This window comes from Melospiza melodia, chromosome 27 (assembly GCF_035770615.1).
Source record: "Melospiza melodia melodia isolate bMelMel2 chromosome 27, bMelMel2.pri, whole genome shotgun sequence".
In the NCBI taxonomy this organism is placed as follows: domain Eukaryota; kingdom Metazoa; phylum Chordata; class Aves; order Passeriformes; family Passerellidae; genus Melospiza; species Melospiza melodia.
Window position 1 is genome coordinate 6678236 of NC_086220.1, and position 11947 is coordinate 6690182.

Consider the following 11947-nt stretch of genomic DNA (forward strand, 5'->3'; position numbering starts at 1 on the left):
TGGATGTTGCTGCAGCCTCCAGCCAGGATATCCGTGGTCTCTCTTGGCAGCCTTCCCCGAGTGCTGCATGCTCTTTACTCATGTTTAACACTCAGGGACCCATGTATTCCCTAACATATGAAACTATTTTCCACAGATCCTTTACGTTTTTCAACAGCTGCCATGACTCGCTCAGGGCTTCCCTGCTCCAGCCCTCCCAGCACAGAGCTGGGCTCCTTTGGGTGCTGCTCTGTGGCAGGATGGGCACAGCCCATGGGGTGTCTGTAGGACCATGGCACTGGTGTGCGCACATTCCTGCCTCCTTCAGAGGCTCTTCTCTGCTGGTTGATGGAAGTCTAGCACAATTTTTGTTGCTGCTGCTGCCCTGTGACCTGGGCTGGGCTCTGGTGCTGTGCCTTGGAGGGTGGGTGAGCAGCTCCAGCCCCGAGGTTCCCAGCTGAGCCTGTCCTCCAGCAGCAGCAGCAGCAGCAGCACAAGCTGGGCTTTCTGCAGGGCTGTTTCCAGGGATTAACCGCAGAAGGTTTTGTACAAGGGGCCCCCAGGCTCCTCTTTCAGCCAGCCTCCAGAGCCTCACGTTTTTAGCCAAAAAAGGAAATGACCCAGCTGCACGTAGCACTGGAACATCTGGATTTTATCCCTGTCATGAATGGGTCATGGCTGAACATGGCCCAGTGCCTGATTTACAGGAGGGGGAGGGTGATGTCATGCACAAACATCCCCCGAGACTGGAGTGTGGCTCTGAAACAGTCATGGAAATTTCATTAAGCACGAGGAGCAGCGTGAGGGGGGTCAGGCCAGGGCTGCTGTGCTGGTGAGGTGGGAATGGGGCAGAAAGAGACCCTGGCACTGACCAAATCTGCCCAAGCCGTGCCCTCCTGCACCACTGTGGATCAGGGACAGCGTTAACAGCAGAGACAGGTTCAAGCCACTGCCTAGGGAGTCCTGTGAGGTCCACGAGTTGGACTTTGATGATCCTCATGGGTCCCTTCCAGTTGAGGATATTCTGTGGCTCTCTGCATTTCTGCTCCCAGCCCCTGACACGCTGCACCGCTGCCCTGAAATGAAACAGCATCTCCTGGGACAACTTTCTCCCACCTCCTCCCACCAGGAGGGTGGGCATGCAAGGGTTGGTCTTGTCCCACCTCGATCCTCCCGATGCCAGCAGCCCAAAATAAGGAGGACATGTGGCTGGATGGGACATTGCTGGATTTCAATTCCTTCCCTTTCCAGAGATGAAGTTTCATGCAAAGATAAATGTTAGAACACTAAGTTCAGAATCATATCTCTGATTTTATTTTTAGGCAGGCATTCATGAAGAAAAGTTATATACTTTGGGGCAGCCTATAATGCAAGGGATTAATTAAAGACAATATTCATACCTGCAGCACCATCCTCCCCTCAGTGAAGGATCATCTTTGTCTGCCATTAATTAAGACAAATTTTTTTTCTTGCTTTTGGCTTAGAGTAATTTAAAAAAATACGAATAATTCATTCACATACAGTGAGTCAAAACGTAATTACAGCTTTGAATTCCGCAGTGTTGGGGCAAGGCACCCTTGGATTTAGGGTGGATCTGAAGAAGGCACTTGAAAACAAGCGGGGTGTCTGTGGGAGGATTCACACTGTGACTGTGGGGCTGAAAGCAAAGTCTGCGCTGCCGGGCACCGAGGCACCGAACCCGTGGAGCTGCGGGCGCGTCCCGCACGGCTCGGCATCAAACATCGCTGCTGCGGCCGGGCAACCCGAGAGGGTCCGGGCTGGGGCAGCCCCAAACCCAAACCGGTACCGGGGGACACTCAGTGCCCCAAGCACCGTGCTGGGACACGGCCCCGGGCTCGGACATGGCCCCGTGTTCAGACACCGTGCTGGGACACGGCCCGGTGCTCGGACACGGCCCCATGCTCGGACACTGCGCTCGGACACCGTGCTGGGACACGGCCCGGTGCTCGGACACGGCCCCGAGCTCAGACACGGCCCCGGGCTTGGAGCCCGTGCTCGGACACAGCCCCGTGCTCAGCCACCGTGCTCGGACACGGCTCCGTGCTCGGACACCGCTCTTGGACACCGTGTTCGGACACGGCCCCAGGCTCGGACACTGCTCCGCGCTCGCACACCGCGCTCTGACACCGTGGTCAGACACGGCTCTGGGCTCGGACACCGTGCTCGGACACGGCCCCGTGCTCAGACACCGCGCTCGGACAGCGCTCGGCGCCCTGACACCGCCCTCGGGCACCGCTCCGCTCTCTGACACCGCTCTCGGACGCGGCCCCGCTCTCTGACACCGCTCTCGGGCACCGCTCCGCTCTCTGACACCGCTCTCGGACGCGGCCCCGCTCTGAGGGCACGGCCGGGCCGCCGCCGCCTCCTGCCGGCCGGCCCCGGGCACGGCGCCGCGCCCCGGAACCGGAACCTTCCCGCACACACACCGGGGCCTCACCGGGGCCTTCCGGCGGTAGCGGGAGCCGTGCGCGGGATGGAGACGATCCTGGAGCAGCAGCGGCGCTACCATGAGGAGCGGGAGCGGCTCATGGACGTGATGGTGAAGGAGATGCTCACCAAGAAATCCACGGTGCGCCCGGGGCCTTGAGGGGGGCGGGAGGCGCCGCCGGGGCCCGCGCTCACCGCTCTGCTCTGCTCTGCTCTGCTCTGCCCACAGCTCCGCGACCAGATCAACTCGGACCATCGCACCCGGGCCATGCAGGACGTGAGTGCTCCGGGGCTGGGGACGGGAGCGGGGCTGGGGCCGGGGGCGAGGGGGCCGGGCTGCCCGGAGCGAGCGGGGCCGGTCCCGGTAACGGGCTCGGCGGCGCTCGGGCCTCTCCTTTGTTCCGCAGAGGTACATGGAGGTGAGCGGCAACCTGCGGGACCTGTACGACGACAAGGACGGGTGAGTGTGCCCGGGGTGTGCCCGAGCGTGTCCCGCCGTTTGAAGGCAGTGTGAATGTCCCGAGGGTGACACGCGAATGGAGATGCGGCGACTGAATGCAGGGCAGGACCCGAGGGCACATCCGTGTTGGATGGACACGTTTTGTTGTGTTGTGTTATGTCGTGGGGAGGCCCTGGCTGCTCCAGGGTTTGTCAGGGGCTGCAGCCTGTGCAGGGGGATGTGGCCACAAGCCCCTGAGCCTGCTGGGCTGGGAGGTCCCCCATGGCTCAAAGGTTTGCAGTCAGACACTGAGCACAGACCTGGACTAAGGCTGTGTCAGTGTCACCCTTCCCTTCCCTTCCCTTCCCTTCCCTTCCCTTCCCTTCCCTTCCCTTCCCTTCCCTTCCCTCTGTAATCTGTTGCTGTCCATGAACTCACAGCCTGCGTAAGGAGGAGCTCAGTGCCATCTCCGGGCCCAATGAATTTGCAGAGTTTTACAACAGACTGAAGCAAATTAAGGAATTTCATCGGAAGCACCCAAATGAGGTGAGTTGATACCTGGTCCATAGGAACAGGTGAGATGTGCTCTGTTGGGTCTCATCCCTATAGGAAACAGAATTTTTGTTTGCCCAGTTTATTGCATTAATACACAAGTACTGAGAACACTCAGCATAGCTGCTGAGGGTCAGGAGCATGTGAGGGAGCAGTGCAGGACACTCACCCTGTTCCCTGCTAGAACAGGGATGTTCAGCTGAGCTGGAATCAGATCTCCCCTTTCTCATGTTGGCTAAAGCCACACTTTTGCCTTTGTACAGAAAGAAAGGTGACAAAGCTTTGGGTCTATTTTCTGTTTGCAGTTTCATTATTTGCTGTCTTGTGTGATTTTATATTAGTTATTCTGGGACAGGAGCTGAAGTAAATCACTGTGTGCCTTTTATCTGTGCCTTGCAGATCTGTGTTCCTATGTCAGTGGAGTTTGAGGAGCTGCTGAAGGCCAGAGACAACCCCAGTGAAGAAGCTCAGAGTAAGTTAGTAGTTTGCTTCAGCTCTGGCATTATTTAATAGGTTGTTTGATCTGGTTTGCATGTTTCAGGGCCTCACCTCCCTTTTACTAAATGAATTCTGAAAATTCTCCTGTCTAAATGTTTCTGAACTGCAGTTTATAGTGTTCCCCAGTGAGGCTGCTGTTACTGAGGAATGTTCTGGTGCTTGCAGCTGGGGCTGCTCCATGAGTGTCAGAGGCATTGTAGCCCCTTCCTTAAGCATAAATGACTTCACAGCTGATCCTTTTCCAGTTCAAAAACAGTTGTAGAATAAGTAGGGAATATTAAAGTAGGGAAAATAAAGCTTTTCATGATCTTTCCTGCAGATCTGGTGGAGTTCACAGATGAGGAAGGGTATGGACGATACTTGGATTTGCATGATTGTTACCTCAAGTACATTAACCTGAAATCATCAGAGGTGAGTGGCTGCTGTGTGTGGGCCCAGGGATCTCCAGGCCCTGCACAGGCTGAGGCTCCTCTTTTCTGGGAGCTGGATGCTAATTTGGCCATGTATGAACTCTGACTCACACTTTCTGTTCTTAGAAATTGGATTATATCACTTACTTATCCTCATTTGATCAACTCTTCGATATTCCCAAGGAGAGGAAAAATGCTGAATATAAGAGGTGAGCCTGTTTGCCTTGTGAGAAGGAATTTACTGGTGAGAAGGAATTCCTGGTGAGAAGGAATTTACTTCTGAAGTGTCCAGAGATTATAATTAACAGTCAAATTTAACTCACATAGATTGGGTACCTCAGCTCAATCATATGTCTGAGCCCCAAGCAAACTTGCAGTGCAGCAGAGATGTGGAGAGGCACATTTAGCTCAGAGGAAGAGCTTTAATATACCCTTGGAACTGTTATGTCAAGAAAATCCTGTGTGGAAATCTGGCCTGACCTTGTTCACGTCCCTGTGCAGCACTGGAGGGTGGTGCCTGTCCAAAGCTGTGCTGAGAGGGTGACAGTGAATTTCCTGTGCTCGTGATTCCCCTGCCAGGTATCTGGAAATGCTCCTTGAGTACCTGCAGGATTACACAGACCGAGTGAAGCCATTGCTGGACCAGAATGAACTTTTTGGGAAAATCCAGACGGAGTTTGAGAAGAAGTGGGAGAATGGCACATTCCCGGGCTGGCCGGTGAGCAGCTGGGCCTGGGGGATGTTCTGTGCTTGGGAGGGGCTGTGGGAGTCATTTGTGCTGGGGGCACCATGGCTGTGTTTAAATTCATACTGGCCTGAATTTAAAACCCAGCATAACTGGTTTGAAACAAGCATTGTTTCAGATTAGCTTATTTTGTATCTTCACTACTGCTCCATTTGTAGTTTATTAAGAGCATTTTTCTCTGTGAAATGAACTGCTTTACTAGAGATTAAAATGTTCTATGTCCAGAAGTGTTGTAGTTTGTTGTGCAGCTCTTGCATGTGTTTTTTTTTTTTGGCAGAAAGAAACCAGCAGTGCCCTCACCCATGCTGGTGCCCACCTGGACCTCTCAGCCTTCTCCTCCTGGGAGGTAATTAATTTTCCAGTGCTCTGCACATACTACCACATTTTGAGCAGATGGAAGTTCAGTGATTTGGGTTTTTTGTGTACTTTTAGTGCTGTGTTTCTGTCCCTGGCTCTGTGCTTCCTGGGTAAAACTTTGATGGTGCTTGATGATGTGATTTCTCCCATTGGGGGTGTAACTTGAAAGACCTGGTTAGATTTGTCACATTCCTCATTTTCCTGGGAGCAGGGCTACAGTGTTGACAGTCCTTTCTAAAACACTGTTCATCAGGGTTTTTTCTTCATTAATAAGTTAATAGATATATTTAGCTATATTTAATAAGCTATTTAATAAGATAAAGTGGGCTATATCCATATTGTATGTGTTGAACAGCTTGTCTCTTACAGTGGTTTATTTATTTGAACAGGAATTGGCCTCCCTGGGACTGGACAGATTAAAATCAGCTTTGCTGGCTCTGGGGCTGAAGTGTGGCGGGTAAGGTGTAATTTTGTAGAGTTCCCTTCAGTTTCTGGGGTGTTCCTGTATCACATTTCTGTCTGGGATACTTGTGTGGTTATCTCTGTTGTACTAGAATTACCTTAGAGATGTTTGAAAGATAAAACTTTAAGAACCAAGCAGTGGGATCTGCTGCTTTTAACTGGTCCTGTCTCTGGTACAGTAGACTTTGACTTTAATGAAGACAAAGATAAAATTAATCTCATGGTTTCCTAAAAGCTACATTTAGATTTTTATTGCATCTCAGGAAATGTAAAACTGCAATCTAGACTCATCCCTTCCCTGCTTCTCTGCAGGACTCTGGAGGAACGTGCTCAGAGGCTCTTTAGCACCAAAGGCAAATCCCTGGAAGCACTTGATCCTTCCTTGTTTGCTAAGAATCCAAAGACAAAAGGAAGCAAAAGGTGAGTTCTCAGAGGTCATTCTGAGGCTGGCAATGTTCTCTGCTCTTGGATGAGGAGTGTTCTATAGTCACCACTCTTGTTGGATATTAAAAGCTTTTTGTGCTGAACCAAACAGAAGGTACCAGAGCTGAACTTGTGTGTTTAATGAAGATATCCTCATCTCTTTCAGGGACACTGAAAGAAATAAAGATCTTGCATTCCTGGAAGCTCAGATTTATGAGTACGTGGAAGTTCTTGGGGTAAGGATTTTATTTTATTTTTAAGCTTTTTTATTTTAGAGCTGTCAAATAGTGGCTGGAACATTGTCCTTATCTTTACATGGTGCTTTCATAGGCACATCACATCAGTGTTCTGCACCACACCTGTTTTGTGCAAAAGTCATACAGCACTGCAAACCTTTACTGGATCTGCCTTGCTCCTTGTGTTTAGTTTTGGGGGATTGTTTTCAGGGGAGTGGCTGCTGCTGTGGTAACATTGGAAGTGCTAATAGGTGATACAAGGTTTCATTCTTTACAAATAGCAAATGTCAGAGTACTAAAAACTGAAACTGTTTGGCTCGGTAAGGTGGGAATTCGCTGCTTCACACTGGTCTTGTTTCCTCCCTCTGTGCACTGAGGGAGTTTTTGGCTGCACGAGTGACTTTTTGCCTGACTTTTTGCTGCCGTGGTGTGTGGACAATCCCTTGCTTTCTCCCCCTGCAGGAGCAAAGACACCTCACCCACGAGAACGTGCAGCGCAAGCAGGCACGGACAGGGGAGGAGAGAGAGGAGGAGGAGGAGGAGCAGATCAGCGAGAGTGAGAGTGAAGATGAAGAAAATGAAATCATTTATAATCCTAAAAATCTGCCTCTTGGCTGGGATGGGAAGGTAACTGAGACTTAGCAGGCCTGGAGAAGTGGGACAGGTCACTGACTCCACTCTGCTTCTCTGAGTTTCTTTGCCAAGTGACCTAATCCTGCTGTCTCCTTTCTCCAGCCCATCCCATACTGGTTGTATAAACTCCATGGACTGAACATCAACTACAACTGTGAGATCTGTGGTAACTACACCTACCGAGGGCCCAAGGCTTTCCAGAGGCACTTTGCAGTAAGTGGCAGCCCTGCTGCATTCATTCTTGCATTGTAATGAGTCCCTGGGGTCCCTGAGCAGCATTTTTGCCACGTGGGTCTGAGCTTGTGCTGCAGGGCAATGCAACAGAACCCAGAAATGGTGGGACTGGTGGATTTGTACTGTGATAGTATGTCTTTCACCCTGTTCAGATGTTCAGATGTTAATGTCTTGTGGTGTTCCCTCTCACACTGATCCCATCCCTTCCCCAGGAGTGGAGACATGCCCACGGCATGCGGTGCCTGGGCATCCCCAACACAGCTCACTTTGCCAATGTCACACAGATTGAGGATGCAGTCTCATGTAAGTAGTGATGGCAGGGCAGGGAACATGTTAAAGAGCACCACCTTTTCTGAAAGGGTGGCTTTGGACCTTGGTCTCGTGTCCCATCCCAGAAATCCATTTGAGTTCTTGTTTGCTGCAGCTCAGTGCCTTTCAGTAAGCACAGTGGAATGATAGTACAGTGGAATGATGGATTATAACATCCATCCTTTGTAATGGATGTTAGATACATTCCTGGGTTTAAAAGGGAAGGAAAAAAGCTCATGTGTGTGTTTTTTAGAAGCCACTATCTCAAGGGAAGTGACATAGATGCTGTTTGATTTTGTGTTTGCAGTGTGGGCAAAGCTGAAACAGCAGAAGGCTTCAGAGAGGTGGCAGCCTGATACAGAGGTGAGCAGTGAGAGGCATTCAGTGTCTCCCCTCCTGTGTCCATGGGAACCCCTTGTTCCAGTGTCCTGGTGCCTTTTCATAAACTTCTGTTCCAAAGCCATTTTTCAACAGGGTGCAGGGAAAAGTGGGAACTAAAATCTGTAGCACACCCTGTAACAACTCTGGCCCTGGCTGAGCTCTTCTCCCAGCACCTGCTGGCAGATCCACTGCCTGCCTTCCTGCACAGAAGTTCTGGCAGGGTGCTCATGGTCAGTGACTGCTCTTGGAGCTAACATTTGAGTCTCTAAACTGTTGGTTCTGTTCCAGGAGGAATATGAGGATTCCAGTGGGAACGTGGTGAATAAAAAGACCTACGAAGACCTGAAGCGCCAAGGGCTGCTGTAGCTGCCCCCAGGTGAAGGATCCCACCACATCTGCAGAGAGAGTGGATCTGGCAGCAGCTTTGACTTCTTCATTTGCATTTTGTATGTGCATGAACATAGATTTCAAGAATACTTTATAGAGTCACTTTCTAGTAAGCCACTTAGACTTGTGACTTGTTTTATATTAAAAAATACCTTGAAAAATAAAGTCATTGTAATTTAGGAAGTGTTGAGAGTCTTGTCTTCTTTCATATGCTGGAAGGAAGAGTTTTGATTGCAGTGTGTTTAAAATGCTTTTTATACAGCTGTCAGAAAGAATTCCTTCTCTCATTTCCACTCTGCTGGAAATGTTTATGGTGAGGGTTGACTGAAGCACATGGACACTGTGTGCTGACAGGTACTGGTCCTATTTCTAGATCTTGGTGTGAACTTATGGTTTTCTTTAAAAAACAAGCTCACCTGGCTTACAGAACTGTTTTTACCTTGGGTTTATGTCCCTGGGGAGCTTTGGCCATTGGTTTTTTTCTGAGAACTGCCAACTGAGCCTCAGGTTTGGCTCTGGGTGATTTCTATGGCACTGCTGTTGGCTTGAATGTCCTGGTTGGTCATTTGTGTGCAGGAGGATGGAGATGGGAACAGAGACTGTGTTTAGAGATGCCTGTTGTGGCTTCAGGAGCATCCTTGTCCCCTGGTGTCACATTGGAGGTGTCTGTACCTACCCCATGGATTCATGATGCCTCAGAACCTGCAGCCCCTCTGTGCAGAGGCCACTCACACACATCAGGTGTGGCAGTGGCACTTGTGTCCCCCAGTCCCCTGAGTGCAGAGGTGGCTTGTGTGACAAGTCCAGCCTCACAAGCCCTTGGTGTGACATGTCCTGTGGCTGTTCACAGGGGTGTGAGGATGAGGGAAGGGATGAGCATTTGACTCCATGTTTCAGAAGGCTTGATTTATTATTTTATGATATATATTATATTGAAACCATACTCGAAAAATAGAAGAAAGGATTTCATCAGAAGGCTAGCTAAGAATAGAATAGGAAAGAATGATAACAAAGGTTTGTGGCTCAGACTCTGTCCAAGCCAGCTCACTATGGTTGGCCATTAATTAGAAACAACTAACATGGGCTAATCAAAGATCCACCTGTTGCATTCCACAGCAGCAGATAATCAATGTTTACATTTTGTTCCTGAGGCCTCTCAGCTTCTCAGGAGGAAAAATCTTAAAGAAAAGATTTTTCATAAAAGATGTCTGTGACAATGTCCAGCCTCACAAGCCCTTGGGGTGACATGTCCACCTCACAAGCCCTTTCCCCACTGCTGTGCAGGGACATTTGTGCCCCTGTCCCTGTGGAGCTGCATGTGACCCTTCCCTGGGGTGCCAGGGGTGGGGCTGTGCCACAGCAGCTGCTCAGAGGTGCTGGCAGTGCCTGAGGTGTGCTGGGGCTTCGGGAGCAGCAGACAGGTGAGTCAGTGCTGTGGGCTATTTCCCTGCCTGGGGGGAAGCTTGTCCTGGGATGAGGCTGTGTCAGATGTTGGTTCCTTGCTGCCCTGGGCTCAGTGTGGATGTCCAGAGCTGTTCTGGGCTGGTTTGCAGGGTGAGGTGCCAGCTGGCTCTTTCTGAAGCCTTGGAGGTCTCTGATTGAGCTTCAGCCCCTCCAGGTCCTGGGGGAATGATGATTCAGCCTAAATCATAAAACAGGAGGGGAGCATTACCATCCTCCTTGGAGAATTTGGCTTTGGAGCCTGTTTGGGGTCGCACCTCCACCATTTCCTTAGCAAAGCAGCTCAACATTTGGAATGCAAATAGAGGATGGAGAGCCAGGTGACATCTCCACTTTTCCCTGTGTCACCCTGAGCCCTGCTGGTGGCAGCTGCCTGCAGGGCTGTGACCCCAGGGAGTTGTTGCCACACCAACAGCACACACAGAGCTCCCGATCCCCGTCAGCAGCCACGGGGGATTGGGGAGCCTCCAGGAGGGGCTGAGCACGGCAGGGACAGCACAGAGCTGTCCTGGGGCTGGGCACAGAGCTGTCCTGGGGCTGGGCACAGAGCTGTCCTGGGGCTGGGCACTGCAGGGACAGCACAGAGCTGTCCTGGGGCTGGGCACAGAGCTGTCCTGGGGCTGGGCACAGAGCTGTCCTGGGGCTGGGCACTGCAGGGACAGCACAGAGCTGTCCTGGGCTGGGCACAGAGCTGTCCTGGGCTGTCCCCCCTGCACCTGGGTGAGCTCTGACCCCTCTGCCCCTGCCAGCTCCGGGTGCAGCTGCTGGAGGATGAGGATGGCTGGACACCGATGGCTCGTGCCCCCCACTCGAGGTAAGGGGGCTGTGTCCGCACAGTCTGTCTGTCTGTCTGTCTGTCTGTCTGTCCCCCATCCCTGCCCCAGCTGTTGGGGCTGTGCCAGAAGCCTCCCTGAGCTCACCTGGGGCTTTGGGGAGGTGGAGGAGCATCCCTTGTGGTCTGTTCCAGGATGGGCTGCCTGTGCTGCTGGGTGGGTAAGGCAGACAGCAGTGCTCTCTGCGGTGCTCTCAGGCATTCCCACTCCATTCCAGGCCTCCTGCTCTGCATCTTGGCTCTGCAACTCTCTCTTCAGGGCTCTCCTGCCACAACAGGTGAGTTCTGCACCCAAGGGCAAATCTGGGGTGCTGCAGGGCGTGGGGCACAGGCAGAGTGATGGCTTTGTGCCTGTCCTCTCCAGGCTGTGCTCTGTAGGACAGGGCTGCAGGATGGGTGAGGAACATTTTCCCATAAAACCTGTCCTTCCCAGGCAGAATGGCTGGAAGTGGGAGGGAGAGGCTGTTGTGACACCCACACAGTGCTGCTGTGCTGGCTGCTGGCCCTCACCTGCTTCCCCTGCTGCCCCATTGGTGGCTGCAAGTGAACCCTCTTGGGGACACCCTGTGGTCATTTTCCATTTCACCTCCTGGCCACAGTGTGACAGATGCTTCCCACAGGTCCCTCTGGACCCTGCCATGGCTCAGGAAGGGACACGGGGCTTGCTGAGCATGTTGTGCCTTCCTTGGTGTCTCCTTCACCAAGCAGGAGCTTTTTGTTTTCCAGCGCACAGCACAGCTGTGATGGCCACCAAGGACACCTCAGCAGCCACCAGGAAAGCCTTGGTAGGAGCAGTGACCACCAAGAAGGTGGCTGTGACCACCAGGAACCCTTCAGTGGCCACCCAGAATGCCATGGTGGTGGCCACCACCAAGAATGCTGCAGTGGTGGCCACTGCCAACACCTCTGCGGCCACCAAGAACGCGTTGGCAGCCACCAAGGACACCTCAGCAACCACCAGGAATGCCATGGCGGTGGTGACTACCGAGGAGGCCTCGACGTCCACCAAGAGCAACTTGGTGGTGGTCAGGGCCACCAAGAACGCTTTGGCAACCACCAACGACACCCCAGTGGTGACCATGGCCACCAAGGACACCCCAGTGGTGACCCTGGCCACCAAGAACAGCTCAGTGGTGACCATGGCCATCAAGAACACCTTGG

At 52.1% G+C, this 11947-nt stretch overlaps 1 protein-coding gene across 1 annotated transcript; it reads left to right on the forward strand.

The window, feature by feature from the left end:
- The first annotated feature begins 2410 nt into the window (after window positions 1–2410).
- On the forward strand, window positions 2411–8676 carry SF3A3 (splicing factor 3a subunit 3). The gene is made up of 17 exons (XM_063177419.1): window positions 2411–2569; window positions 2657–2704; window positions 2835–2887; window positions 3307–3412; window positions 3818–3890; window positions 4236–4327; window positions 4453–4535; window positions 4906–5044; window positions 5349–5417; window positions 5818–5885; window positions 6203–6310; window positions 6480–6549; window positions 7012–7176; window positions 7285–7395; window positions 7629–7719; window positions 8033–8088; window positions 8395–8676. Exons 1-17 carry the CDS (start codon window positions 2474–2476, stop codon window positions 8470–8472), a joined length of 1506 nt encoding a protein of 501 aa, XP_063033489.1. The 5' UTR covers window positions 2411–2473; the 3' UTR covers window positions 8473–8676.
- The last annotated feature ends 3271 nt before the right edge of the window (window positions 8677–11947 follow it).